General features: G+C 46.3%; 1 protein-coding gene across 1 annotated transcript; it reads left to right on the top strand.

The window, feature by feature from the left end:
• The first annotated feature begins 14,155 nt into the window (after nt 1-14,155).
• Nucleotides 14,156-16,983, top strand: LOC145819728 (uncharacterized). The gene is made up of 5 exons (XM_082913616.1): nt 14,156-15,030; nt 15,158-15,319; nt 15,413-16,006; nt 16,088-16,186; nt 16,393-16,983. The coding sequence occupies exons 1-5, from the start codon at nt 14,368-14,370 to the stop codon at nt 16,783-16,785; spliced, it is 1,911 nt and encodes a 636-aa protein (XP_082769742.1). The 5' UTR covers nt 14,156-14,367; the 3' UTR covers nt 16,786-16,983.
• Nucleotides 16,984-27,618: the final 10,635 nt, after the last annotated feature.

The raw sequence follows: 27,618 nt of genomic DNA, 5'->3' as shown, positions 1-27,618 counted from the left end.
GCAGTTTCTGTCTCAGAGGATATTGCATTATTCTCTGTTGAAGAAGAAGAATGCCTCCATATGTCAGACAACGACACCGAGTGGGTAGTAGATACAGCAGCCTCCTACCACGCTACATCCCAGAAGGAGTTCTTCAGTACGTACCAAGCTGGAGATTTTGGTACAGTGAAAATGGGTAACTCCAGTTTTTCAAAAATTGTGGGAATTGGTGATGTTCATATCCAAACCAAAGTTGGGTGCACGATGGTGTTGAAAGATGTCAGGCATGTTCCCGATTTACGCCTGAATCTTATTTCAGGGATAGCCTTAGATCGACAAGGCTATGAGAACTACTTTGGCAAAGGCATATGGAAGTTGAAAAAGGGATCTCTCGTGGTAGCCAAAGGACAGGCAATTGGCACACTATACAAGACTCATGTGGAGGTGAATTCAAATAGTCTCAACGCAGCAGAAGATGAGACGTCACCAAATTTGTGGCACAAAAGGCTGGGTCACATGAGTGAGAAAGGGTTACAGATTTTGGCAAAGAAGTCACTTATTCCCTTTGCCAAAGATGCAAAATTAAATCCTTGTGACAACTGCTTGTTTGGGAAGCATCATAGAGTAGCTTTCCATTCATCATCCAGAAGACAATCAGAGTTGTTGAGCAGAGTATACTCTGATGTTTGCGGTCCCATTGAAGTGGAATCTTTGGGTGGTAGAAAATACTTTCTGACATTCATTGATGATGCATCACGGAAGGTATGGGTTTATGTCTTAAAGACCAAAGCTGAGGTGTTCCAGCATTTTCAGACATTCCATGCTATGGTGGAAAGGGAGACTGAAAAGAAGCTGAAATGTCTCCGAACAGACAATGGAGGCGAGTACACGTCAAAGGAATTTAAAGCCTACTGTGCTACTCACGGCATCCGGCATGAGAAGACTGTTCCTGGAACCCCACAACACAATGGTATAGCCGAGAGAATGAACCGAACCATTGTGGAGAAGGTCAGATGTATGCTCAAAATGGCAAAGCTACCAAAGCCATTTTGGGGAGAAGCTGTTCGTGTTGCTTGCTATTTGATCAACAGATCGCCATCAGTTCCACTGAATTTTCAGATTCCAGAAGAAGTATGGTCTGGAAGGGAGATCTTTTACTCTCACTTGAGAGTGTTTGGGTGCAAAGCATTTGCACATGTATCCAAGGAGCACAGACAGAAGCTGGATGACAAAGCCACTCCATGCATCTTTATTGGCTATGGAGATGAAGAATTTGGATACAGATTGTGGGATCCGAAACACAAAAAGGTCATTCGAAGCCGAGATGTGGTGTTTCAAGAAGGCCAGACCTTTGAAGACTTTGGGCAACCAGCCAAACCCAAAGTTGATGATGTTTCAGAAATTATTCCAAACCCTGCACCATCACAGCATGCCACTGATGAAGAAGAGTTACCGCAGCATGCAGTCAATAATGTAGAGTTGCAGGATGGATTTCTAGAAGAAGAAGATCCAGAAGCAGAGGGTGTTGAGCAGGGGGAGCCACAACCCCCTCTACCAGAGACTGTTGGTCCACAGTTACGAAGATCAACAAGAGAATTTAAGCCGTCAACCAAATACCCTGCTTCTGAGTATATTTTGCTTACCGATGAGGGGGAGCCAGAAAGTTTTCAAGAAGCTCAAAATCATAAGGAGAAGAGTAGCTGGCAGCAATCTATGCAAGAAGAGATGCAATCCTTGCAGAAGAATCAGACTTATGATTTGGTGAAACTTCCCCAGGGTCGAAAAGCATTGCAGAACAAATGGGTGTTCAAGTTGAAGAAAGATGGCAGCGGAAAGCTAGTCAAGTATAAGGCTCGATTGGTTGTCAAAGGTTTTGGGCAGAAGAAAGGTATTGATTTTGATGAAATCTTCTCGCCAGTTGTGAAAATGACATCCATTCGAGTAGTTTTGGGACTAGCAGCTAGTTTGAATTTGGAACTTGAACAAATGGATGTGAAGACAGCATTTCTCCATGGTGATCTGAAGGAAGAAATTTACATGGAGCAGCCAGAAGGTTTTGAAGTCAAAGGGAAAGAAAACTTAGTCTGCAGATTGAAGAAGAGTCTCTACGGCCTCAAACAAGCGCCGAGACAGTGGTACAAGAAGTTTGACTCATTCATGGTAGGTCATGAGTACAAGAGAACTGTTGCAGACCAGTGTGTTTATGTCAGGACATTTCCCGGTGGAAACTTTATCATACTTCTGCTCTATGTTGATGACATGTTGATCGTTGGACAAGATGCCACAACAATCAGATCACTGAAGAAGGAGTTATTACAGTCCTTTGACATGAAGGACCTAGGCCCTGCACAGCAAATTTTGGGCATGAATATTGTGCGTGACAGGAAAGCCAAGAAGTTGTGGCTGTCACAAGAGAAGTACGTTGAACGAGTGATTGAGAAGTTCAACATGAAAGATGCCAAGCCAGTCAGTACTCCGCTGGCTAATCATTTCAAGCTGAGCAAGAATTCTTGTCCCTCCTCTACGAAGGAAAGACAAGAGATGGAGGCGATTCCCTACTCATCCGCTGTAGGGAGTTTGATGTATGCAATGGTGTCCACCCGACCAGATATTGCTCATGCGGTTGGAGTTGTAAGCAGATTCCTTTCCAATCCAGGAAAAGAGCATTGGGAAGCAGTCAAGTGGATTCTGAGGTACCTCAAGGGTACAGCAAAAATGTGTTTGTGCTTTAGAGATGCTAAACCAGTCTTGGAAGGCTATACTGATTCAGATATGGCAGGCGATCTTGATGGTAGGAAATCTACATCAGGATTGCTGTTCACTTTCGCAGGGGGAGCTGTGTCTTGGCAGTCCAAGCTGCAGAAGTGTGTTGCTTTATCCACAACCGAGGCAGAGTATATTGCCGCAGCGGAAGCCGGGAAAGAAATGTTGTGGTTGAAACGGTTTCTCCAAGAATTGGGATTAAAGCAAGAAAAGTTCACGGTACATTGTGATAGTCAGAGTGCCATAGACCTGAGCAAGAATTCAATGTACCATTCTCGCACAAAGCACATTGATGTTCGGTATCATTGGATACGCGAAGTGATGGACAAGCAGTTATTGGAACTGACCAAGATCCACACAGATAAGAATCCAGCTGACATGCTTACAAAGGTGGTCTCGAGAGACAAACTCGAAATTTGCAGAGACATTGCCGGGATGGACTTCAAGTGAGAAGTCAGTCATGCATATGGGTATGGAGGGGGAGAATTGTTGTTCCAACCCACATGCATGAAAAACATGGGAAGGCAACCAACCAAGTCAAGCTTGGCAGCCACCAACCATAGCAAGGGTCAAGAATGGAGGCTACCCAAGTCAAGAATGAAGGCTCTCCCACCTACTCCTTTTGTGTATAAATAGAGATGGGAGGGAGAGGATGTGAGATATCAGAAATTGGAGAGTAAGAGCTGTGAGTTGAGTGAGTTTCATCTCCTCCTCTGTATTTTGTATTTTGCTCCATTTTAGTGAAAATTCTCATTTCTGTCCGTGGATGTAGGCATTGGGCCGAACCACGTAAATATTGTGTTCTCTGTGTATGTGTGATATTTTTCTGGGTGTGTGTTTGATCCTAACATATATTCCACACAAAAGAAGAAGATCAACAAGTTCCAGGTTTGGTTTCATAAGGTATGGTTGTCCGGTAGCAGCTGATATGGCTCTGCAAAAAGCAAATGGCCTTTGGTGTGATGACAAAGCGCTAAAGGTTAAAATAGCTGAGTTCAGAAAGGAGTATGAAACCAAACAAAGCAAGCCACAACTAGTACAGCAGAGGTGGGTCAAGGAAGGCAAACACACTGTACCTGGTACTCATTAGGGAAGAAAGTCATATGCTGATGTGGTTAAAGCCAGGGATCTTCAATCTAATTCAGTTCGCACTATTAAGGTACAGAAAGCTGGTAATGGTTGGCTGTATGAAAGTGTAGTGGTAAGATTAAAGCTAACTCTCTCAGTTGAAGATTTTAAGGAGGAGTTACAAGGACGAGGACATGGAGATATCACAGTTCGAGTCGGAGGTGGAAGACAATTAGTTCTCTCATTTCAATCAGTGGAAGCTATGAAGGAAAAGCTACTGTTCATGAAGGATTGGCTCACAGTTTGGTGTGAATCGGTTAAGGAATGGGAAGACAGCATGGTCTTGGAACAGGTAAGGCAGGTGTGGTTAAGTTGTTATGGTGTGCCACTAGTACTGTGGAACAATAACACGTTTTGCAGCATAGATAAAGAGTGGGGTGAGGTTCTGGAATTGGATGAAGATACAACTAATTTGAAATCCTTCCATTGCGGAAAGGTAAAGGTAGAGACAAGGCATATGGGCACCATTAATCATACCATAAATTTAGAATGCAAATGAGTCCTATACCCAGTCCGGATTTGTGAGGAACAAATTATAGTATCACAAATAGTGAAAGAAAACTGTATCTGCCAATCTTTCATGAGGAATAATGCAGATAGTTACAGTTCAGAGGAAGAAGATGAGAACATTGCAGATCGAGGCAGCAGACAAGAGGTAGAAGAGGATGATGTGGAAGCCTATATAGGCGATGATGTGGCTAAAGGCTATGACGTGGAAGAAGGGGTTAGGGTGGATACACAAGTTAACATGAATGACTTGGAGGAGGATGCCAGTTTGAGGGTGGTTTTCGTAGTGGAGGAGACAGACATGATGGAGGGTGCGTCAGGGGTAGGCGCCTCACGTGAGGAGGGCCCTGTAAGGAGGCTCTGTAAAGGGGTGTCAAATAAGGGTGGCGCACGCAAGCAGGGTAGTGGTAGAGTTGATGATGAAGTGGTCACATCTGGGTTCATAAGAAGCACAAGTGGGTCTGTAGGGAAGCAACCAGGAATTAACCTGGAAGTGAATTTAAATAGGGCCCATTTTGAAACATGAAGGATTGGCTCGGCCCAAAAGGCTGAAGCTCCATTTATTTGGGCCGATAATAGCAGTAAATCTATCACTGAATCTGCTAATGGAGTGGGGCAATCCAATTTTGAGTTTAGAAGGGTGTCCAACAACCAATCAATTTCTGAATCTGTTATTGGTGAAGAGCAGCCCAACTCAGTGAATAGAAGGGTGAACACAACGATAGAAGGAAAGTGGGGAGTAGGGGAGGTGAAGCTAACTGAGTTTTCAGTTCTGGGAGTTTGGGTGCTAAACAATTCTTGTAATGAAGATACAATCTTGGAATGTTAGAGGCCTTGGTAGGCCTGAGAAAAGAAGAAAAATTAAAAGAAGTCTGGTTAAAAGGAAAATCATTTTAGTGTTGATCCAAGAGACAAAGAGTTCAACAATCACTCCCGAAGTGGCAAAATCCATCTGGTACGAAGATAATTTTGAGTATATGGCAGTGGATGAAGAAGGCAGAGTAGGTGGGCTGTTATGTATTTGGAATCTAAGGGTGTTCCAATTAAATACTTGTTGTGGCAACCGAAATTTCATCCTGTTGTCAGGTACTCTCTTTTCCTCCTTTAACTGTGTGATTGTTAATGTATATGGTCCATCAGAGGTGGTTAAGAGGAAAGAATTATGGGATAATTTTGCTCGGTTAAAGAATACTTTCTTGGGGCCATGGTGTATGGGGGCGATTTCAACGAAATAAGGACCATTTCAGAAAGAATTGGGTGTTCTCGAAGAGACAAAGGAATAAGGGAGTTTAATACCATGATTGACCAACTAGAAATGATTGATTTACCAATGCTTGGTAGGAAATTTACCTAGTGTAACTCACAAATTAGAGAGAAATGGAGCAGAATTGACAGATTTTTACTTAATCATGAGTGGCTACAAAATTTTAATTTCAAGTTATTGGGACTTCCTAGGTTACTATCTAACCATTGTCCTATAATATTGATGGAGGACGAAAGAGATTGGGGACCTAGACCTTTTAGGTTTCTGAATGCGTAGGCTCTACATCCTAAGTTTATATCCTTAGTGGAGGAAACTTGGTCATAATCTCAGGTGGTAGGTTGGGCTGGGTATAGATGTCTTAAGAAGTTTAAAGCCTTGAAACAAAAATTAAAAGTGTGGAATATTGAAGTGTTTGGAAAGATTGAATTTAAAATCAAAGCTGCCAAAAAGGAAGCCCATGCTATTGAACTAATTGCTGAAGAAAGAGCACTCCTGGGGAATGAACAAGCTAGAAGAAGGGAACTAATGGGGGAAGTTTGGAGATTGAATAAAATGATAGAATGGACATGGTTACAAAAGTCAAGAATGAACTGGGCCTTAAAAGGAGATAGGAACACAAGGTATTTTCACATAATGGCTTGTAACAGAAATAGCAGGAACTCTCTGTGTTCAATAATGATAAATGGTGTAATGGTTGAGGAACCTATGGACGTCAGACATGTGGTGATGACTCACTTTATGAACCTTTTCTTTGAAACGTGGGTTGTTAGGCCTCAATTATCTGGGCAGTTCAAAAATATTGGTGGAAGCCAAGCAGCGGATATGTTAGAAGTAGAGTTTAGCGAGGAGGAAGTTAGGAATGTTATCAAAAGCTGTGAAGGCAACAAAGCTCCTGGGCCTGATGGCTTTAATTTGGCTTTCTTTAAGAAATGTTGGGAAATAGTTAAACCTGAGGTAATGCTCTTCTTTAGAGAGTTTCATCAAAATGCCACACTAGTTTCTGGTTTAAATAGCTCTTTTATTGTTCTAATCCCAAAAGTGGACAGCCTATCAAACTTGAGTGAATATAGGCCCATAAGTCTTATTGGTTCCTTGTATAAAATCCTAGCTAAAGTTTTGTCACATAGGATGAAACAAGTGATGGCACAGGTAATTAGCGAGGCCCAATCAAATTTTCTGGGGGGAAAGAATACCCTTGATGGGATCCTTATTGCGAACGAGATAGTTGATGGGTGGAGAAAATCAAATAAGAAAGGTTTGGTTTTGAAACTACACTTTGAGAAGGTATATGATTCGGTCAATTGGGAATTCTTATTCAATATGTTATCCAACTTTGGATTTGGAACTAGATGGGTGAAATGGCTAAAAACCTGTGTTACCTCCACAAAGGTGTCAGTCCTGGTAAATGGTTCACCAACCGAGGAATTTTGCCCACAGCGAGGTTTACGGCAAGGCGATCCACTGTCACCTTTTCTATTCAATATAGTGGCTGAGGGGTTGAATATTTTGTTTGATAGAGCCAAGGAAATGGGTTTAATCCAAGGAGTTGTCATTGGTAATAATGGGGTAAGAGTTATGCATCTACAATTTGCCGATGATACAATTCTATTTTGTGAAGCTGAGTGGGTGGAAGTGGTGACCATTAAAAGAATTCTCAGGTGCTTTGAAATTCTTTCGGGGCAGAAAATTAACTATCATAAGAGTGTGATTGCTGGCATTGGAGTAGAGGAGGGTGTAGACGTCCCCGAACGCCCCGGGAGGACGAGGTCCCCCGTTCCGTTCGATATTGGGCTCACTACAGTTCAGGACTCTAAAATTGTCACAGTTCTTAATCTGAACCAAAGAGTCCAAATCCGGCAAATCGTTTTGAGAAAACAGATTTTGAAAGAAGTGCCAAACATGGACTGCTTTGCCAGATACAGAGTCGCCACCTAAATATTTTATTTTGGGAAAATTTAGGAAACCCTGACTCGTTTGCCTAAGGCCACGTGTCCGTCATCACCAAAGTTGCCTCGGCTCGGGAACTTGGGTACGATTGGGGAAGGTCACTTCGTGAGCACCCCCGCTCGCCCGATCAAAGATCGGCCTCTACTAACCATGATATCTATTTTTGAAAACATTATGTGTTCTTATTCCGGTTATTAGCCTAGATTTACTATGTGATACGCACAGCATACAAGTATAGACTGGATCACCTGAATTGGAACAAAACATTTCATGTTTGTTTGTTTGAAAATAGTTTAATGGTGCTACCCGCAAGTAGGCTAAGACGTGGATTTGCCACCCTCGGGTGGGCTTAGAAAAACATGATTTTGCCACTATCTAGTGGGCTTAAAACACACATTTGATGAATTGTTCCAATTCAAATAACACAACCTTCACCCACAGGTATTCAGGCAGATATATCACATAAGCAATTAGCCTCATGGTAAGCATGCTATTCATGGCAGTCACTCACACGTATGCAAGGATGCTAAAGCATAAAACTTACCGAGTACTCCAAGCCAAAACAGAAGCTAATTAGAAATCCATGCATGATCCTAATTATACGGAAATGCCTAATGCAACACATGTAAAAATGCAACTATAGCAGGCTCGGCTATTCTAGACATGGTATATGAAATGCTACAGCTAACATGTATTCAACTTGGAATTGAAAATACAATGCAGTTAGTATGATGCGCCGAGCCCGGTGCATGCAAAACAGATGAATGAATGCAAACATGCTATCATACTGTATGCTAATTGAAACATGCCCTAATCTAACCATCATAAGCTGGTAAATAAAAGGGAGAAAGACGTGGGGTTGGAAGACATACATCACACGCACGCACACTTATTACAGTTGTGCCCTCGCGCAGAGGGTCCGAATAAAATAATATACAGTCCCAAATAAATAGTACAGTCCAAATAAATAATACAGTCCAAATATGTACAGAATCCAAATTAAATAACAAATTTAACTAGGAAAGCGGTAAACTAGCATGCAAGTTAGGGACTGCCTCGACTCTGTTCCGAATGATGGATGATGCATGCTCGGGTTGCTTGGCACGGAAATCCACTGCGATGCCCCAATTAGCCTCTGTTTGCGATTGATGTCGGAATGCTGTGCAAGGCCTTTGAAAGGCTACTGATTCTTGATTTGCTGTAACAGAGAGCAAGAAAAGGGCATGGCAATGTATTTTCACAAATGTATGCATGCCTCGATCCTTGTGCCACCAATCACGTATCTCGATGCATGATGGCCGAGGAGTCGAATTGTGCAACTCAATATAGAATGAATGCATATGAAAACACAACAAGACCTAACTCTATCATGGATAATCCGGAGTGTCGGTGACTGGGAATTGAGACACGTTCCGTCACTCGAAGTACGAAACATCCCTCGTTTCCCGTGCTCGGGCAAACTCCTATCCCAAGCACAATGCAATATGCATGACATGCATGAATGTAACTAATATACAACCTAGCATGCACAATGCTATGAAATGGCATACACGATGCACGAGATAACATGGCATACACGATGCGCTAACACACAACCTAGCATACACAATGCTATGAAATGAAATGGCATACACAATGCAATATGGGATTACACCAACATGAGTGGACCTCAGCCACACTCACATAAGAGGCCATGAGATGAAAAATGAGACACTCGAAATGCGTGCACACATACACGCAAACCGAGGACCAAACCTAAGGCACAAATGCTACTCTAACAAGGCATGGCAAGGCATGAAACATGGTATGCAAACATGCAAATTTCAGTGCTGAAATATGATGCAAAACAGCCCCGAAACATGGAAACATGGCACCCGATGCATGGAATGAACCCGAAATACAAAACTAGGCATATGCATTGGCCTATAGCTATACAAAACATGCGTTATTTGAACATGAAGTGTGAAGATAGATTCAAGGCATTCCCAAAACAAGCATATTTACAGTTTTAAGCAAGGCCAAACAATGAACACAAATAGGACTAAGCTAGCATGCAAAAATGGCTCCGTAAGAGAGGTAATGAAGCAAGTAGCAGCTGCTGGCCCTAAATGGCCAAGAGCCCTTCAACAAAGTTTAAGAGAGGCTCAAAATGAAGCACTTTACAGTTTACAACAAGCCACAGATCTAAACACAAACAGGCCTAAAACAATGTGCAAGAAATGGGCCAAAAGGGAGACAAAGAAGCAAGTGATGGTTTCTGGCCTCAAACAGAAGAGAGCCCTTCAACAAAGTTGAATAGGGGCCCAAAACATGGTATTTTGCAGTTAGTGACCAAACCCAAAACAGTGCACATGCAAGCCTAAAATACTATGCAAAATAAGGCCTAAAAAGAGGTTTAAACACAAAGAGAAAAAAGGGAACCTCAAACAGCAAAGGTCCCTTGATTAAACATGAAGAGGGGGTTAAAATAAGGCTATTTACAGTTCGGACAAGAGCCCAAAAATATAAGCACAAGAGGCTAACAAAACATGCAAAAATGAGGCCAAAAGAGGGATAAAGAGGCAAGGCACAAAAGGAAGCCTCAAATAGTGAAGAGACCTTCAACAATGTTGAATAAGGGATCAAAATAAGCCGCTTCACAGTTTATAACCAAGCTCAAAACAGTTTATAAATAGGCCAAAAATACTATGCAAGAAAGAGGCATACAAGAGAGGTAAAGAAGCAAGTGCTAAAAGAAAGCTTCAAATAGGGAGAGGCCCTTAAACAAACATGAAAAGGAGCTCAAAATAATGCTATTTTCAGTTAGGGCCGGAGCCCAAATATGCAAGCAAGTATAGCTTAGATTGTATGCAAAAATAGAGCCAAGAAGAGGAGAAAGAGACTTACCCTTGAAGACTAATCTTTGACAGCCTTTTGGACCAAGTTTGGGTGCTCCTAAGCTCTGAAAAACAGCCTCAAGCTGCTGGTATGGAGTATGGAGGCCTTGTGCTAAGGGGTGTAGGGTAAATGGTGTAGGACTTGAGAGGTTTTGGTGCTTGGAAGAGAAGAAGAGGGAGGATCAATGCAAGAGGCTAAGGGCAAATTTTTGTAACCCTCAGATGGGAGCTGGAGCTGCTGTTATATAGGCAAAAGAGGGGAGAAAAAGGGGGGAAAAATGAGGGGGGGAAAGAATTCAAGTTTCCCTCCAAAAGTGCAGCCCCCCGGATGCAAAATCTGGGGGGAAACAGAATGCATATCAGTAAAGTACCTGGAGAGAAGATCATGGCCGGCCGGTTATTGAAGTTGCAGGTGGCCGGCCGGCTCTCCCCATGGCCGGCCGGCCAAGGGTCAAAAGGGTCAATCATGATTAGTGGCCGGCCACCCGAGATTGGTGGCCTTCCATGTGTGCACAACACAACCATGTGGTCAAAAGCTAGAGAGAATGAACCAGGAGAGAGAAAAGGCCACTTTTAGGAGGGGTTCAAAAGGGTCACACAGAATTACTGGCCGGCCATATGATATTGGTGGCCTCCCAGGTGTGTACAACACAAATATGTGGTTTGGGGTAAGAAAAAGTGGCCATAGGGTGGTCAACATTGGCTTTCGAGTGAGGAAAAACGGGCGACGGAGGGCGATGGAGGAATAAAGCTGGTTGTCAGAACAATTACTGGCCTCCCACCCTTCTACGACCTTCTTAACAATGAAACAGAGGTCTCTGCCAAAATTGAACCCAAACCGATGCAAAATGAAGGTTCGGGGGCCAAAACGCGCAGCCCGAGGCCCCGAAAATTGACTGTTGGGCACCGGAAGTGGTGTTCGACCACAAAGTTGGTCTCTCGAGCCACAGTGTCCCTCAAAAGGGAGCAAATAAGATGTATGCCAAAAACCGGAGCAAACGGAGGTGGTTAAGCGGTCCCGAACCGAGGCACACGGCCAATGGCTCCGAAAAATCGGAAACTGGACTCCAAACGGGCAAAATGGCCTACGACCACGAAACGTAGCCTACGGCCACTGAGAGATGATCTACGAGACCTCTCCCTCCCTTCGGGAATAGAAAATAGAGAAAACAGAGCCTGGTTCGCAAACCGAGGCAAAGCATGAAAGAGTCCGGAAGTCCGGAGGTAAGGCTCGCGGCCAAGACTCTGAAACCTCTGAACGAGCACGATATGCAACATCACCAAGCGCTCAATCGATGACGTCTGAGTCTTAAGGTCGGTCAAAAATGGGGTGTCTACAGTTACTCCTCTTTGACAGAACTCAGAAGTAATAAGTGACGGGAGTGAATGTCAAAGCCCAGAGACGACCCATTTTTGACAAGGCCGAAGACTTAGACAAACAGGTGAGATAAACAGAGATGTGCCCGCAGGCAGGGGGCAAAATGCAAAACGGTATACACAAAGCCGAATATAGCTCATGATCATGCAAATGCAGCAAGCTGTAATGAGGCAAGTATTCGCAAATAGATGCAACAGTTTTAAGCAAGAATGCAAAGCAACAACTACATTTCATGCAGTTAGGAATGCAGAGAATTATTCAATTCTCGTCGCGTCTCACACGGAGAAGATATGATACTTGCGCGATTCGTCTGGTCGCACCAGCTTCAAATGAACCGTACATACAATATCGTGCCTGCAAAAGAAAGAAACTCAACAAGCACAACATATCTAACAACATATGTTCAATGTGATATCGAATGCAGAGAATCGCGGTGTTGATGGAAAAGTGCATCGCAATGCGGGAAGAAACGCGCGTGACAACGCGAGTTTAAGCACGGAGGCTCGGTGATATCAAAGAGACGTGCATAACAATGCAAGTATGTGCATGAGAATGCAAGTTATGTGCATGATAATGCAGAACAAGCGTAAACCAGGATGTATGTTTGTCACAAAACAACGAGCAAGGAAATGCGCGTTTCGGCGAGGGCGACTCGATCGCGACCTCCGGTTCACCTCCCGGAGAGGTTACAACATGTTCAAAAGGATATATCTCATTTTCGATGAGTAATGATGAGACACGTATCGGAAGTTGAAGCTGAGGTTCCGGCAGAGCGATTTCGCGACAGAAAGTGCACTTATCTTGTACTTTTTCAGGCCCCGGGGGCTCCAATCCTCCCCAAAATTTGCAGGGACCTTGGAAGGCATGTGAGGAACACCACTGGCCAGTTTTATTGGGAGAGGGAGGCCACCGGCCAGTTTTTGAAAAGGGAATGGCCGGCCTGCCAGAAAAAGTGGCCGGCCGGCCACCTAGCCAAATTTCGGGGCAACTTTGTACTTTCACTCTCCTTTCTTTAAATACACTCATCCAAACACTTCGTGCTCACAAGTGCAGCTCCGAAAACATCTTCTCTTGCTTCCCAAACCATTTTCTTCCTCAGATCTGTGCTCTATACGCGTTTTCCAACGCCCCACGCAAGTTGTTTTCGCGAAATCTTTCAGTTTTAAGCACTTTGAACCGATTAAATTTTGATTTCGGGGCTTCTTTTCTCATTTTCGCCACTTGAGGTGAGTTTGTCTCAATATTTGGAAGATTTTCTCGGGAGTTGACTTTTGTTGAATTTTTCATTCCCTGAGAGTTGACTTTTGTTGACTTTTTCCAATTTTTGGCTCATTTTTACTCATTTTTGCCCCTTTTGCAGATTTTCCGAAATGGCTGGTCATTTCCCCCACAGTAGAGGTCCTTCGGACGCGGGAGGTGATCCCAATATCATGGCTCTGCCTCCGGGAGTTCGACCTTTCATACTCGAGAGGTACGACCCACCGGCACACATTCTTCCACGGGCTGTTTTCTATCACTTCACCGATTTCGATGAGCGAGCACCTGGGGATCTCCTTCTGCGGGAGCCAGAGTATCACCTCTCCCATGAGGCACGAGAGGTATTTACTTCGTTCTTACCTTTTCTGTAACATATTATGAATTTTTCATGCATTCTGTTTGCATTCTGAACACACGGTTCAATCACTTGAATTCCTGAACACTCAGCCCATAAATTGATTGTGAACACACGGCACACATCGGTTGAGGGTTGAACACGCAGCCCACTCACTGATTTTCTGAACACACAGCCCAAATTGAAGGTGAACACGCAGCACACACTGATTGAGAGTTGAACACGCAGCCCAAAACACTGATTTTCTGAACACACAGCCCAAATTGAAGGTGAACACGCAGCACACACTGATTGAGAGTTGAACACACAGCCCAAAACACTGATTTTCTGAACACACAGCCCAAATTGAAGGTGAACACGCAGCGCACACTGATTGAGAGTTGAACACGCAGCCCAAAACACTGATTTTCTGAACACACAGCCCAAATTGAAGGTGAACACGCAACACACACTGATTGAGAGTTGAACATGCAGCCCAAAACACTGATTTTCTGAACACACAGCCCGAATTGAGAGTTGAACACGCAGCCCAAAACACTGATTTTCTGAACACACAGCCCGAATTGAAGGTGAACACGCAGCACGCACTGATTGAGAGTTGAACACGCAACCCAAAACACTGATTTTCTGAACACACAGCCCAAATTGAAGGTGAGCACGCAACACACACTGATTGAGAGTTGAACACGCAGCCCAAAACACTGATTTTCTGAACACACAGCCCGAATTGAAGGTGAACACGCAGCACACACTGATTAAGAGTTGAACACGCAGCCCAAAACACTGATTTTCTGAACACACAGCCCGAATTGAAGGTGAACACGCAGCACACACTGATTCTGAACACGCGGCTCACTTACTTTACTCTGCGCGCAGCTTATTCATTTTATACTGAAATATGTATTCATTCTGAATGCAGGTGACTTCTCGCACTGTGCGGGGATATAGCTCTATTGCGGCGAGAGATTGGTACGCCGAGCTCCCGGAGGCTGTTCGGGATTTGGTTGACTTGGCGGGGTTTGGGCCCTTCTGTACTGGGCTATCTCGTTGTCCTGCCAGGAGGACGTTGATGGCCGCCTTAGTGGAGAGATGGTGGGACACCACCAACTCCTTCCATTTTTCTGCCATGGGGGACTTGACTATGACCCCGTTTGACTTTGCTGTACTGACTGGTCTTGACGTGGGAGGTTGGCCCATCCCTTACGATGAGGACATGGGCCAATGGGAGGCTGCTTGGATATATTTGCTGGGGGTTCGCCCGCCTGTTGATAGAGCTTCGGGGAGAGTCCGATACACCTGGTTCTCTTCCCATTTCCGGCGGGTGGAGATGGAGCCCGGGACTCCTGAGGAGGCAGCAGAGTATGCCCGCGGCTTTCTGATGTTCCTCTTTGGGACCACTTTGTTTGCCGACAGGGGGAACACTGGTGGGCTTTATCTGTTGAGTGCTTTGGTGGACCTGTCACAGGTCAGACGGTATGACTGGGGTGGCGCCGGCTTGGCTACCCTTTATTGCTACATGAGTGCGACCTCCCGCGGACGGGGGGACTTACTTGGCGGCTATTGGAGAGCCTGGGAGGTACTTTCTGCCCTCTTGATTTACATTTATGCTCCTTATTACTTGCACATTGCACACATGGTGCACTTTATACTCTGTATCGTGCACTTTGCCCTCAGCACTTCGTATTTTGCTTTGTTTTCCACAGTTGTGGGCCTATGTGTATTTCCCGATATTGGCCCTGGAGTTGGTGGTAGCGGGACCTCTCGTGACCCTATACTCACTTGTATTTGAAGGCCAGCACCGGCCAAGACCTCGGGAGTCCCTCCTTTATCTGCGGCAGTACTTCGACACGGTGCGGTCGACGGAGGTATTTCAGAACTCTCAGTTCTTTCTGTTTTCATCTTTGATTTGTCCTGTGCATTTTCGATTTCTGCTTGGTTTATGCGTCTATTATCTGTAGATTACATGGCAGCCATGGGCGCCTTTAGGTGAAGGTCTCCGATTCCAGTTTGCCGGAGGGTGGGGTGCCTCCCGATACAGGATCCTGTTCGAAGGGCCAGTTGGTAGGGCCTGGTTTTTGGGGGACCGCTTTTTGCGTCAGGTCTGGGGGTACACTTCTCAGGACCCTCCCTCAGCACCCCCAGTCGATATGCGGATTGCTGACAGGCTCTCTTTTCGGGATGTTGTTAGTGCTATGCTGGGTATTGACGTTTTGCTACATCTTGAGGAGGGGGATTACACTACTTACCATCACATATACCTAATGCCTCCATTGACGGGAGTTCGTACTCCTACGATGAGGCCTGCTGGCATGCCATCTTCGAGCCAGGCCCGGGCTCGTGCTGCAGACGCCCCTTCCACCAGTAGGGCTGGTACATCTAGAGGTGGGGGTGGATTGGTTCCCCCGATTCCTCCGACTTATCCTCATCCTGGATGGCCGGACATGCCGACCGAGTTGATGGGGTGGCAATATGGGACTACCTCTCCGATTCCGATCTCGATAGAGCCTCCAATTCCCGGTCATCGATATGTCAGAGACCCCGACTCACCACCGGTATGTTTTACGGCTTTGATTCATTACTCAGATACTTGGACGTTCATTCCTTTACTGATACCCTTGCCTATGCATCCGCAGCCCCTTGTTGAGTACATGGATCAGGTGCTCGAGATGGTAGCCTCACTGGAGGGGATGGTCCTACGGAGGGAGGCGCAGTTGTCCATTATGGGCTTCCAGGTACCCTTTAGTTTTCTGGCATTTATCATACTTCTGCTGATATGCTGATTTCTACTGCATTGATAGGCTACTTGTGTAGAGCACATCTGACACACACCTCACTTATACACTGTGTTTACATGTACCCACTTCATGTAGTTTTCTTGTATCTGCACCTGATGTACATATTTGGACTGATGTATTTAAATTGAACTCTTTATTCTCAGATGCCCCCGGTATATGCTCAGCCGCAGGCCGGGCCACCTGGGCCTTCTCGGGGAGGTGGACTATCCGAGCCTTTTCGAGGAGCTGGGCCATCTGGGCCTTTTCGAGGAGCTGGGCCATCCAGGCCTTTTCGAGGAGCTGGAGGGGGGTCGTCTCGTAGACGGAGAGCACACATTGTAGAGGAGGAGCCTGGTGAGGATGAGAAGGAGGAGGCTGCAGACCGTCAGTCGGAGACATCTGCTAACGGAGAGGACGGCTCCGGTCTTGGTTCCGGGAGTGGAGGCGAGGCTGAGGGGGATCCCGAGGATGACGACTCCGATTCAGATGATGGCGATGGTGGCGGAGAGTTTATTTCGCAGAAGAGGACGAAGAGGGCCTCTTATTCCTGCTCTTGAGAGCACAGATGCGGCTGTTTCCTATTTTATTTATCTTTTTGTTAGTAGTTGTAGCACATTGTACATTATCGGGCAGTTTTATTCTCTGTAAAACTTGTGCCTTAGTCTGTAAAATGTTGTAACAAGCGAGGCATGATGGAATGAAACAGCTTTTGAAAAAAGTGTTGTATTTTAAACTCTTAGCATCATATCGCATCATTTTGCACCATAATGAGATTGAATGGAAATGTGCATTGCGCATTTTGCCCAGTCAGGTAGTGAACCGACGCAACAACTTAACTTTCTAAGATATAACAAAATCTTAGCAAGTTTACAACTCGATAAGTAAAACACAACTCGATAAACAAGACTCAAACAAAAATTGCTTAAACAAAGAGTAACAACTCAAAAACACGAAACACAACAGCTCGACAAACAACTCGATAAGCAAAACGACAACTCGATAAACAAAACAACAACTCAATAAACAAAACTTAACAAAACAAAGTGTACTTCGGATGATCTGGGCAACGGAACGCATCCGAAACAGAGGGAAATAGAGGCCTTCGACACACCCGTTGCATGGAAATGCTTGAAACTTTCTCTTAGAGGGTAAAACAGGGCCAAAGACACACGTTGGAGCATGGCCGGCTACTTTTGGGAGCTGGCCGGCCAGATTTATTGCAAAGTGAGAGGCCACCGGCCAGTTTTTGAAAAAAGAAATGGCCGGCCTGCCAGAAAAGGTGGCCGGCCGGCCACTCAGGTCAGCAACCGTCAAATTTTTGACACTTGGTTCCCGAATAGTGTCTTTTCCTCTTTAAAAGCCTTAGCTCCGTGGTTCATTCAATTCATCTTAGCTTTGCACAAAAATGGAGGCGCTTCTCATTGAAAATCTCACAGCTTGGATCGCTTCTCTAGATGGTTCGGAAAAGTTGAACTTCCGGGGTTTCGGCTTGAATGCACTATTCACGCTGAGCCGCACTCCGCTACATCTTCATTTCCTCCATGCCACGGCGAGGTTTTGGAACCCGGTGATGCATGTCTTTAGCTTCGGCGGGCAAGAGGTATGTCCAACCTTTGAAGATTTTCAAGTTTTGATGGAATCTGAATGTCATGAAGAGATCTTGCCCCAGTTCCGCTTTGGCCACGCCCAAGCTTTAGGGCGGATGTGTGGACTCACTGCGCATGACGCTCGGTCTCTGATCTGTAATGGGGAACTGGATATCCTTGGTTTGATTCATCGCTTTTCTGACGCTGGTGACCGCAGCAACCATTATTGGCAAGGTTTCCGGCAACACGCCCTTTGTTTGTGCCTGCTGTCTCACTTTCTGCTTTCCCCAGGCTTTGGCGGATTTAGCATTCGTCTGATTGAAGTTGCTCAAGGCTTGAAAGATGGAAAGAGCTGCATCGCTATGACCCTGGCCGAGACACTAATGGGCTTGGATGCTATCTATCGCCGGGAGACGACTAGATTTGCTGGGAGTCCACTGCTGCTGCAGGTAATGTTTCCCACCCAATCTTACATATGTATTTGCTCACATCACTCGGCCCTTAGGCTCGTTTTTTCTCACAAAAACCCTTTTCTCACTTTTCTCTCACCGTACATCTCTCTATTCTTTATTCTCTCATTTTTCATCCTTCCCCCAAGTATGGTTGATGGACAAATTGCAAGTTGTGGACTCTTGCCCAGCCTACTCAGCTCGAGGCTATTTCTTTCGACAGCGCCTAGTCAATGCCCCTGATAAAAGGTGGTGGTTTGACTGGATGTGCAATTTGTCTGCAGATCGCATTGCTTGGCGTTGTCCTTGGCTCAATCTCCCGGCAATGAGCTATAGCATGTCCCGACTGATCGGGATCCAGTTGATTGGTCTGACCCACTGTGTGTTCTACTTTTCGTTCCGGTTCCTGCGCCAGTTCGGTCATGATCAGATTTGCCCGCCAGAGGGGATTGAGTACCCGGCTGCTTTCCCGGTCCGAGGTGCACAGCTTGCCCGATATGCCACAGCATGAAGGACTAGAGAGCTCCTGGCCTCTGCTCCCACTTTCAGTTGCACTTTGTCTGACGAGTGTTGGGACTGGCTTAATGAGGAGGCACAGGTTGGGCCTAGCTTGGCATCAGAGGCTTCGACCAGCTCTGGGAGGGGGCGTAGGGATACTTGACTCGACTATGCCCCGGATTTATTGCTTTATTAGTACTTTCAAGTTTTCTTTATGAATGTAATAAAAAGCAACTTCGATTGTATGCAAGAGCAAGAGAACTCTGTTTTGAAATCAATGAAATTGAAGGTTATGGTACTGAAAATTTTTCGCTTTGGTCAAAAAACGGTCTTAGTTGTAAAGAGATTAATTTGAACAAAGTCAATTTTTTATTAAAACTTTTCAAAACCATTTTCGATATGGATCAGAACTGGACACGCCTAAGATCTGTCACTGAGATGCACAACCCCGGATCCAGCAACTGGAAAGTTGCCCCTAGTCTGAATAGTACCGCGACACCTTGTGGCAACGGAAAGTTGCCCCTAGCCTGAATAGCACCGCGACACCGTGTGGCAATGGAAAGTTGCCCCTAGTCTGAATAGCACTGCGCCGGAGATTGCGATAAATGCTGATGGATAAAGATGACTGAGATGGTCAAAATGGACAAAGTTGATCGGGGAAAAGTTTATGGCTGAACTTCAGAGTGAAGTTGCCTACGTATCCCAAAGATGGAAATCAAGCCTTACGTAGTTCAGGCTTAGGTTCACTCGAGTATTTTCACTCTCCTTTTACGCTCTAACTTTTGCCAAGGTCGCCCTTTGCGGGTTTTCAACCTTGCGAGCTCAGTTTTTATATTTTCCAATTTTTTTGTGCTCTAACTTTTGCCTAGGTCGCCCTTTCGGGTTTTCGGCCTAGCGAGCCTCTCAGGGGTAATATTTCTTCAACTTGTCCATGTTAATCGGTTGGGAAAATTCCAAGCCATCTAGGTCCATCAGAACCACAGCTCCACCTGACCAGATAGCTTTGATGATATAGGGACCAGTTCAATTAGGTCTGAACTTGCCCATTGGGTCGTGGATGGGAGCTCGGTTGTCCTTGAGCACCAAATCTCCTTCCTTTAGATTCCTGGACTTAACTTTCTTGTTGAAAGCCCGGGCAATTCTGCGCTGATAACCTTGAACATGGTACAGTGCTTTCAGTCTTCTCTCATCAAAGAGCATGAGTTCCTCAAACCTGCTCTGCTGCCAATCTGCTTCGGCTATTTGACACTCAGCCAATACTCGCAATGACGGAACCTCAATCTCGATAGGTAGAACGGCTTCCATCCCATAAACCAATGAACACAGAGTCACTCCAGTAAAAGTTCTGATTGACGTCCGGTAGCCCCACAAAGCGAAGGGCAGCTTATCTGGCCAATCCCGGTAGGTTTCCACCATCTTCTGCAATATGTGTTTGATATTCTTGTTGGCGGCCTCGACCGCTTCGTTGTTTTGCGGCCGGTATGTGGATGACTTATGGAATGCCACGTTGTATTTCTCCAACAAGTCAATCACTTCCTTCTTAAAGTGGGAACCATTATCTGAAATGACCTCGTTTGGGACCCCATAGCGACATATGATGTTGTTTCTGATAAACTTTGCAACGTGCGACGCCTTCAACACCGCATACGATTGGGCCTCGACCCACTTCGTGAAATAATCTATTGCAACCAGGATGAACTCATGCCCATTCGACCCCTTCGGAGTGACAGCCCCGATCACATCGATTCCCCAAACTAAAAATGGCCATGGCAAAGTCATGTTGTACAGCCTCGACGGCGGGATATTCATGCGGTTTGCATGGATCTAACATTTGTGGCATCGCCGAACAAAACCGATAAAATCCTCCTCCATGGTGGACTAGTAGTAACCCTGTCTGAGGATCTTCCGTGCTAGCATTACTCCGTTCATATGTGCACCGCATTCTCCTCCATGGATGGCCTCCATCAGGTGCTTCGATTCCTCGGCTTCAACACACAGCTTATGCATTCCCAGATGACCTCTCTTATACAGCTTACCCCCACAGATGATGAACTGAACGGCCATTCTTCTGATTGCCCTTTTATCCTTGGCATTTACCCCTGGCGAGTATGTTTCCTTTTCCAAGAAATTCCAAATGTCGTAATACCAGGGGTTTTCGTCCTGAACCTCATCTATAGCAGCGATCGACTCATAGGCTGGCGCAAATTTTTGGTCAATGACGACTGGACGCATCCGGATTCCCAACGGGATGTTTATCATGGAAGATAGAGTTGCTAAAGAATCTGCGAACCTGTTGTTCTCTCTTGGAAGATGAGCAAAGTTTAGCTTTTCAAACCGAGGAATTAACAAGTCCAAGGTCTGGTGGTACATCATCATCTTTTCTTCTTTGACTTTCCAGTCTCCTTTTGCTTGAGACACAACAAGGTTCGAATCCCCAATGACGTCCAATCGTCTTGCTCCCAGTTCTAGGGCTGCTTCTAGACCGGCAATGCATGCCTCATATTCTGCTTCGTTGTTCGAAACTTTGAACCGGAGTTTGAAGGCTAGAGGGATACGGGAATTGTCAGGGGCTATCAGCAACACTCCTATCCCATACCCGTACTGATTTGACGCTCCGTCAAAGTACATCGTCCAATATTCGTCATCGATGTGCAAAATGGCTTCATCTGGGAATAAGTACTCAACTGCTTCACCTCCTTCGACTGGATGATCGGCTAAGAACTCTGTCACCGCTCTTCCTTTGACAGACTTGCGTGTCACATATTTCAGATCGAATTCGGAGAGCAACAGCAGCCAACGAGCTAGCCTACCCGTAAGTGCCGGTTTCTCGAAAAGGTATTTGATAGGATCCAGTCGTGAAACCAACATTACGGAGTGAGCTAACAAGTAGTGCCGCAGCTTCCTGGTAGCCCATACCAAAGCTAAGCAAGCCTTCTCCAGCGGAGTGTAGCGGGTCTCGTAGTCCAACATCTTCTTGCTCCGATAGTAGATGGCCCTCTCCACCTTATCCTCTGATTCTTGTGCGAGCATGCAGCCCATTGTAGTCTCAGTCAGTGAAAGGTACAATATCAACGGTTTCCCCAGCTCTGGTGGCGACAACACGGGCGAGTTCTGTAAATATTTCTTGATCTGTTCAAAAGCAGCTTGGCATCGGCTGTCCCATTGGAATTTCTTGCCTTTCTTTAGGAGACCAAAAAGTGGTTCACAAGTCAAGGTTAATTTCGAGATAAACCGTCTTATGAATTGCACTTTACCCAGAAAGCCTCACACCTCCTTTTTAGTCCTTGGTGGTGGCATTTCTAAGATGGCCTTGATTTTTGAAGGGTCGACCTCGATGCCCCTTTGTGTAATCAGAAATCTTAGTATTTTTCCCACTGTAACACCGAACGTACACTTCTGAGGATTTAGCCGCAACTGAAATTCTCTGATCCTTTGAAAGAACTTTTGCAAGGCGGTGTAGTGACCCTCTCTTTCTTTGGACTTGACAATCATGTCGTCCACGTACACCTCAACCTCTTTGTGGATCATGTCATGCAATATTATGGTCGCGGCCCATTGATAAGTAGCTCCGGCATTCTTCAACCCAAATGGCATTACTCTGTAGCAGTATGTCCCCCACGGGGTGGTGAATGCAGTCTTTTCCCGATCTTCAGGTGCCATTACTATCTGATTGTACCCTGAGAAGCCATCCATGAACGAAAGCAAAGCATGTCCCGCTGTGAAATCCACCAACTCATCAATATGCGGCAAGGGAAAGTCGTCCTTCGGACTAGCTCTGTTTAAATCCCTAAAATCCACGCACACCCGGATCCTGCCATCATTCTTCGGCACTGGAACGATGTTGGCCAACCAAGTCGGGTATTCGGATACCAGCAGGAAGCCTGCGTCGATTTGCTTGGTGACCTCTTCTTTAATCTTGAGAGCCCAGTCCGGGCGGATCCTTCTGAGTTTCTGTTTGATAGGTTGGGCCTCGGGGTCAAGGGGGATCTGGTGCTGTACAATCTCAGGATCGATCCCAGGCATGTCTTCGTAGGACCACGCGAAAACATCTTTGAAATCTTTTAATAAAGCGACTAAGCGCTCGCATTCCTCCGAAGACAACGTGGACCCAATCTAGACCAGCCGCGGGTCCTCCTCAGTACCAATATTCACGGTAATGATTTCATCCGTTAAGGGTTTGACAAATCTCTCTTGCTCCTGCTCAATTAAACGTTGCAAAACCGAAGGAATTTCCTCCTCGTCGTTTTCATCAAAATTTTGAAAGTCTGAGTTTATGCAATAAATTAAGGGCATAGAAAAGTACTCAGAAACCACAGTTACTTGATTCTCATTAAGCATATCCAAATCGTCCGAATTCTCGATTACAACAGACTCAAATGAGAAAGAAAAAGACGACCTAGACATAACTGTGGCATCCGGGTTATCATCCCCAGGATTACCAGACTCAGACTCAATTGAGCTGGAACCTGATTCCGACTCACAAGACTCGGTGGAATCAGATTCCGACTCACTACCTGACCCGGTGTTGCTGGACAAAAATCCCTCCTCGTACTGCCAAGTGAGAGAGGGTGCGATAGATGCATCCAAAATAGTTGCTGGTGGGCCCGCAGCCGTTTCATCCCCAATGATGGAAACCGAGAGGTTATCCCCCAAGCACATTTGGTTGACCGAAGGATCTGAAAGTAGACATGCCAGCGCTACCCCCATCTCAAGTTCGGTGCCTTTGGAATCCATTGCCTTACACTGCCTAACCTCAGCTGATGGGTCTGTCTGCTTTTCGGCCATATCATCCCCGGGTAGTTGCAGGTCGAAGAAGATTTCAAAACCTGGCATGCGCTTCTTCTCCGCGTTCAGCCATGGCTCTGGGAAGCCACAAAACGGAAAGGCCTCCCTCTCCCGGACGAAGCGTCCATTTAGGGTACCCTGAATGGGCCTATGCATCAACTCAAAAGGCTTTCCAGCCTTCTTTGCTCTGGCTCTCCCAGCCATCTCTTTACCTTTCCTTATCCAGTCCTTTTTGGTGGGCATATAACCCAAGCCAAAGGTATGAGGGTTGTGTGGCACTTCAGCCAATGCTGCGACGCCCTTTCGGCCGCTCTTTCCCAATCCCATCCCGGGGATGTGTTGAAGCTTGTTCATGAGGTAGACGGATTGGGCACTGACGTACACCCCTTCATTTACAGCCATAATATTCTGCACCACTCGAGCCTCAGCCAAAGTGAACCCTGATAAGAACACATCCTCAGTGCCATGCTCGATTTCCAAGACTGGTGTGGACACTTCCGGCGGCGGATGGATTGATGAATTCCCGAAGACAATAGCCACCCCCTTCCCGTGAGGGTACTTCAACATCTGATGTAAAGTGGAAGAGACTGCCTTTACTTGGTGCAACCACGGCCGCCCCAAGAGTAGATTGAAGGTTGCGGGAACGTCCAAGACATGGAATTCGATGTTGTGTTGTCCGGGACTAACCTGGGTCTAAATTTTGACAGTCCCCATCACTTCCCTGCTAGTATTATCGTATGCTCTGATTACTTGAGTAGTCGGCACGAAGTCCGCGGGCTTCAACCCGATTGCATACGCTGTTCTGGCTGGGCAGACATTGATGGTGGACCCGGTATCAACAAGTACCACCGGTATCCACTTGTCTCTACATTCCACGGAAACGTAGAGGGGTTTGTTGTGATTTGTGCCCTCAGGTGGTAGTTCTTTGTCCGAAAAGGTTAATGCCGGGGAACCTCCTCCCGGAAAAACCAGCCCAACCAGCTGTTCTGGTGTAGTATCTATAGAGAGTTTGGCCTTGTCCATGGCAGATAAGACAGCCTGTCTGTGTACTCGCGATGCCATAAGCAGTCCCCAGATGGAGATGTCTGCTTGTATCTTCTTCAGTTGTTTCAGTACAGCGTCCTCTTCGATCTGCTTCTCTTTCTGTCTCTCGGCTTCTTTGTCCTTCCCAGATGCCTCGGGTTGGTCTAGGTGCGGGGGCTTGAAGTACCGCCCGCTTCTTGTCATGTGATCAACCTCATCGAGGTACCAGGTGTCGTCTGGTTGATTGCCTCCCCAGTCTTCGTCTGTGTGGGCAAGACATAAGTCATCGTCTTCCCACCACATTCCGTTGGCATTCAAAAGGCACCTGTTTGGCTCGGGCATGTTTGTACTCACAGCACTTTTAGCCTGCATGCTCACAGCATCCTCTGTTCTTGTGCCCGCAGCACTTTCGATCCCCTCATGGATTTTGGCTTTCCCGGTTCTCTCAGAACCCTGCTGTTCTACCTGCGTCAGTGCAGTTTGTTGTTCAACTTTCCCTGCATTCATAATGCTTCTGTCCTGAGCGAAATTCTTTGTACCGGCACTCTCCGGCAATGTAACCTGACTTCCGGCCCTTCCGGCCACAGCTGATACTTTCGCCCCTGCCGGGCCCTGTTCTGGTTGGGATTCTTCCACCACATCTGGTTGATCATCCAGCCATCCAGTGGCCTCTGCCGATTCCTCATAATCAAACCAGTTGACTGCTGCGCCCCCTGATTCTTGGTCATCGAAAAACTGTAGGTTGGCAAAGTCCTCCTCCACAGCCGTCAAATCATTTGCCCCTTGCTCAAATCCGTTCCGTTGGATCACACACAGCTCTTCCTTCCCTGGCAATTCTAAACCCAGCCCAATCTGGCCTGTTGACAAGATGTACTCACTCAGATCATAGACTTCCCCAGCAAAGTTTCTAGACTGCTCAAACCCTGTTTCAACCATTCCATCCTTCTCTGCAACCTGTGTTGTGCTGTCTTCCACAATCGCCACCACTGGCTCAGGTTGGGTTGTAGAGATGTCCAACATGCATAAGAAATCGGTGCAGTCAAGAAGGAGCACCTCCGGCTTGGGTAGGTGGGATGGGGTGATATAGATACTAGGATCGTAAGACACGACCCCAGTCTGGATAAGATTGACTCTTTTGGGAGGTGGAGCTTGGTTGTGTGTAGGGAGTGGATTGGTCGTGACGTTAGGTTTCTCTGGAGGTAGAATCACATTTTTGTCAACGAGGTCTTGAATCTCGTGACGCAGCCTGAAACATTGGTCAGTATCATGACCGTGCTGCTGGTGATATGCACAGTACTTGGCTGGGTTGTGAGAGGGTGGAAGTGGATTTGGTAATGGCCTCGGCTCCAGGGGTTTTAGATGCCCCTTTCTGATTAAGACCCCCAGAGCCTTAGACAAAGGCATGTACAGTGGGGTGAAGGTTCTTTGGCCTCTGGGCTGGTATTTAGTGGTTTGGGTATTACTTTCGGATGCACCGGAGAAGGGTGTGGCTGCCATGGGCCTTGGAAGGGGATGGGGAATGGTGACGACCATGCTGACCTCCGAAGCTCTTGCGGTTGCAGCGCCACTCGGGCCTGCGTTATTATTGCGGTTAAATGTTCTCCGGGGTTGCTCCCTGTCCTGGTCAATCAAACCTTGCTTCATCGCATCCTCGATTTGTACCCCCATCTCATGTAGATCCAAAAAGGTGGGAAAGGGGAGTACAATCATCTTCTGCATCAATTTTGGTTGGAGATTGCGCACAATCATATTGATTTGGTCCTTATCAGTGGGCCTCAAAGTCATTATTGATGCCTTCGCTCTCCACCAAGTTACGAAATCTGAGAAAGTTTTTTTGGGCTCCTGCCTCGTTGTTTCGAGATCACGAGTTGTAATCTCGATCTGGGTATTGTACGAGTACTGTGCGACAAAGGCCTCGGCCATTTTATCCCAACTTCTTTTTACCTCATCTTCCAACTTTGCGTACCAGATAGCGGCCACACCCGACAGGGTTCGGCCGAACAGCAAAAGCTTTTGTGGTCGGGTTAGGCCCATTAGCCATAGTATATCTGAGAATGGGATCCCCAGATCCGTCGAAACGATCAATCTGGGGCATCTTGAATATATCTGGCAACGTTACGGCCACATCGGTATATCCGTCCTCAATATCCGGAATAGCCTTTACCCCTTGTGATTTCTTGAAAAGCTTCTCGAGCTTGCTCAGTTTCAGAGCTGTATGGCCTATTTCGAACTCGAAGGGAGAGTCCAGGTGGTTGGGTGTATGGGTCTTGGACAGTTGAGGCAGAAGCGGGGGCGGAGCTGGCCCCGTTGGAAGGTCTGTGTCCTCTTGGATGTTCTGGACATTGGGTAAGGTGTTCTGGGTGTTTGGCAGAGCATTCTGGACAGTAGGTGCTTGCTCGGGTAACGGGACCCCTGGTGGAGGAGGAACTTGATGTGAGGCCGATGCTACATTTTGTTGTTACAATCTAGTGATTAGCTCGGCCTGCTGAGCCATGACTATGGCCTGTTGTCTAGAGAACTCTGCTTGGCGGGCGGCGTCCTCCTGCATTTGTTTCATGCTCTCTTGGAGCTGGCGCATCATTTCCTCCATTCCGGCTACACTCTGTTGATCCTGCTGACTGACTGGTATGTGTATCTCTATGGCAGAAACTAAAACCTCAGCCCGACTGTTCACTGCTAGGGTAGATCACTGTTCTGGTAACCTCTGCCCAGACACACTGCGTCTTCTCGGCCTTCTTCTGACAATTGGGGGTAGAGAATGAAACACTGGCTGTCCGTCAACCAGATCCTCGGATCGATTGAGTCGGCGACCTCTTGTCCAAAGTGCTTGGGGAATATCTACTGGGTCGGAAGCAATTGTGCTACAACTGCCCTAGTAAAAAGATAAATAGAGCAATAAGGAAAGAAATAAACAGATAAACGGACAGCATAACAGCTTAAAGTAAATGCATGACACACAGCCGGGCATAACAACACACGGTCGATAAGCTGAATACACATTGTCCTCCAACACTGATTATTATCCCTGAATCACTGTCCCTAAAACTGA

This window comes from Camellia sinensis, chromosome 2 (assembly GCF_055761805.1).
Source record: "Camellia sinensis isolate YWXY chromosome 2, ASM5576180v1, whole genome shotgun sequence".
NCBI lineage: Eukaryota > Viridiplantae > Streptophyta > Magnoliopsida > Ericales > Theaceae > Camellia > Camellia sinensis.
Note: the sequence above shows the minus strand (reverse complement) of the source record. Positions and strands in the feature narration are given on the sequence as shown.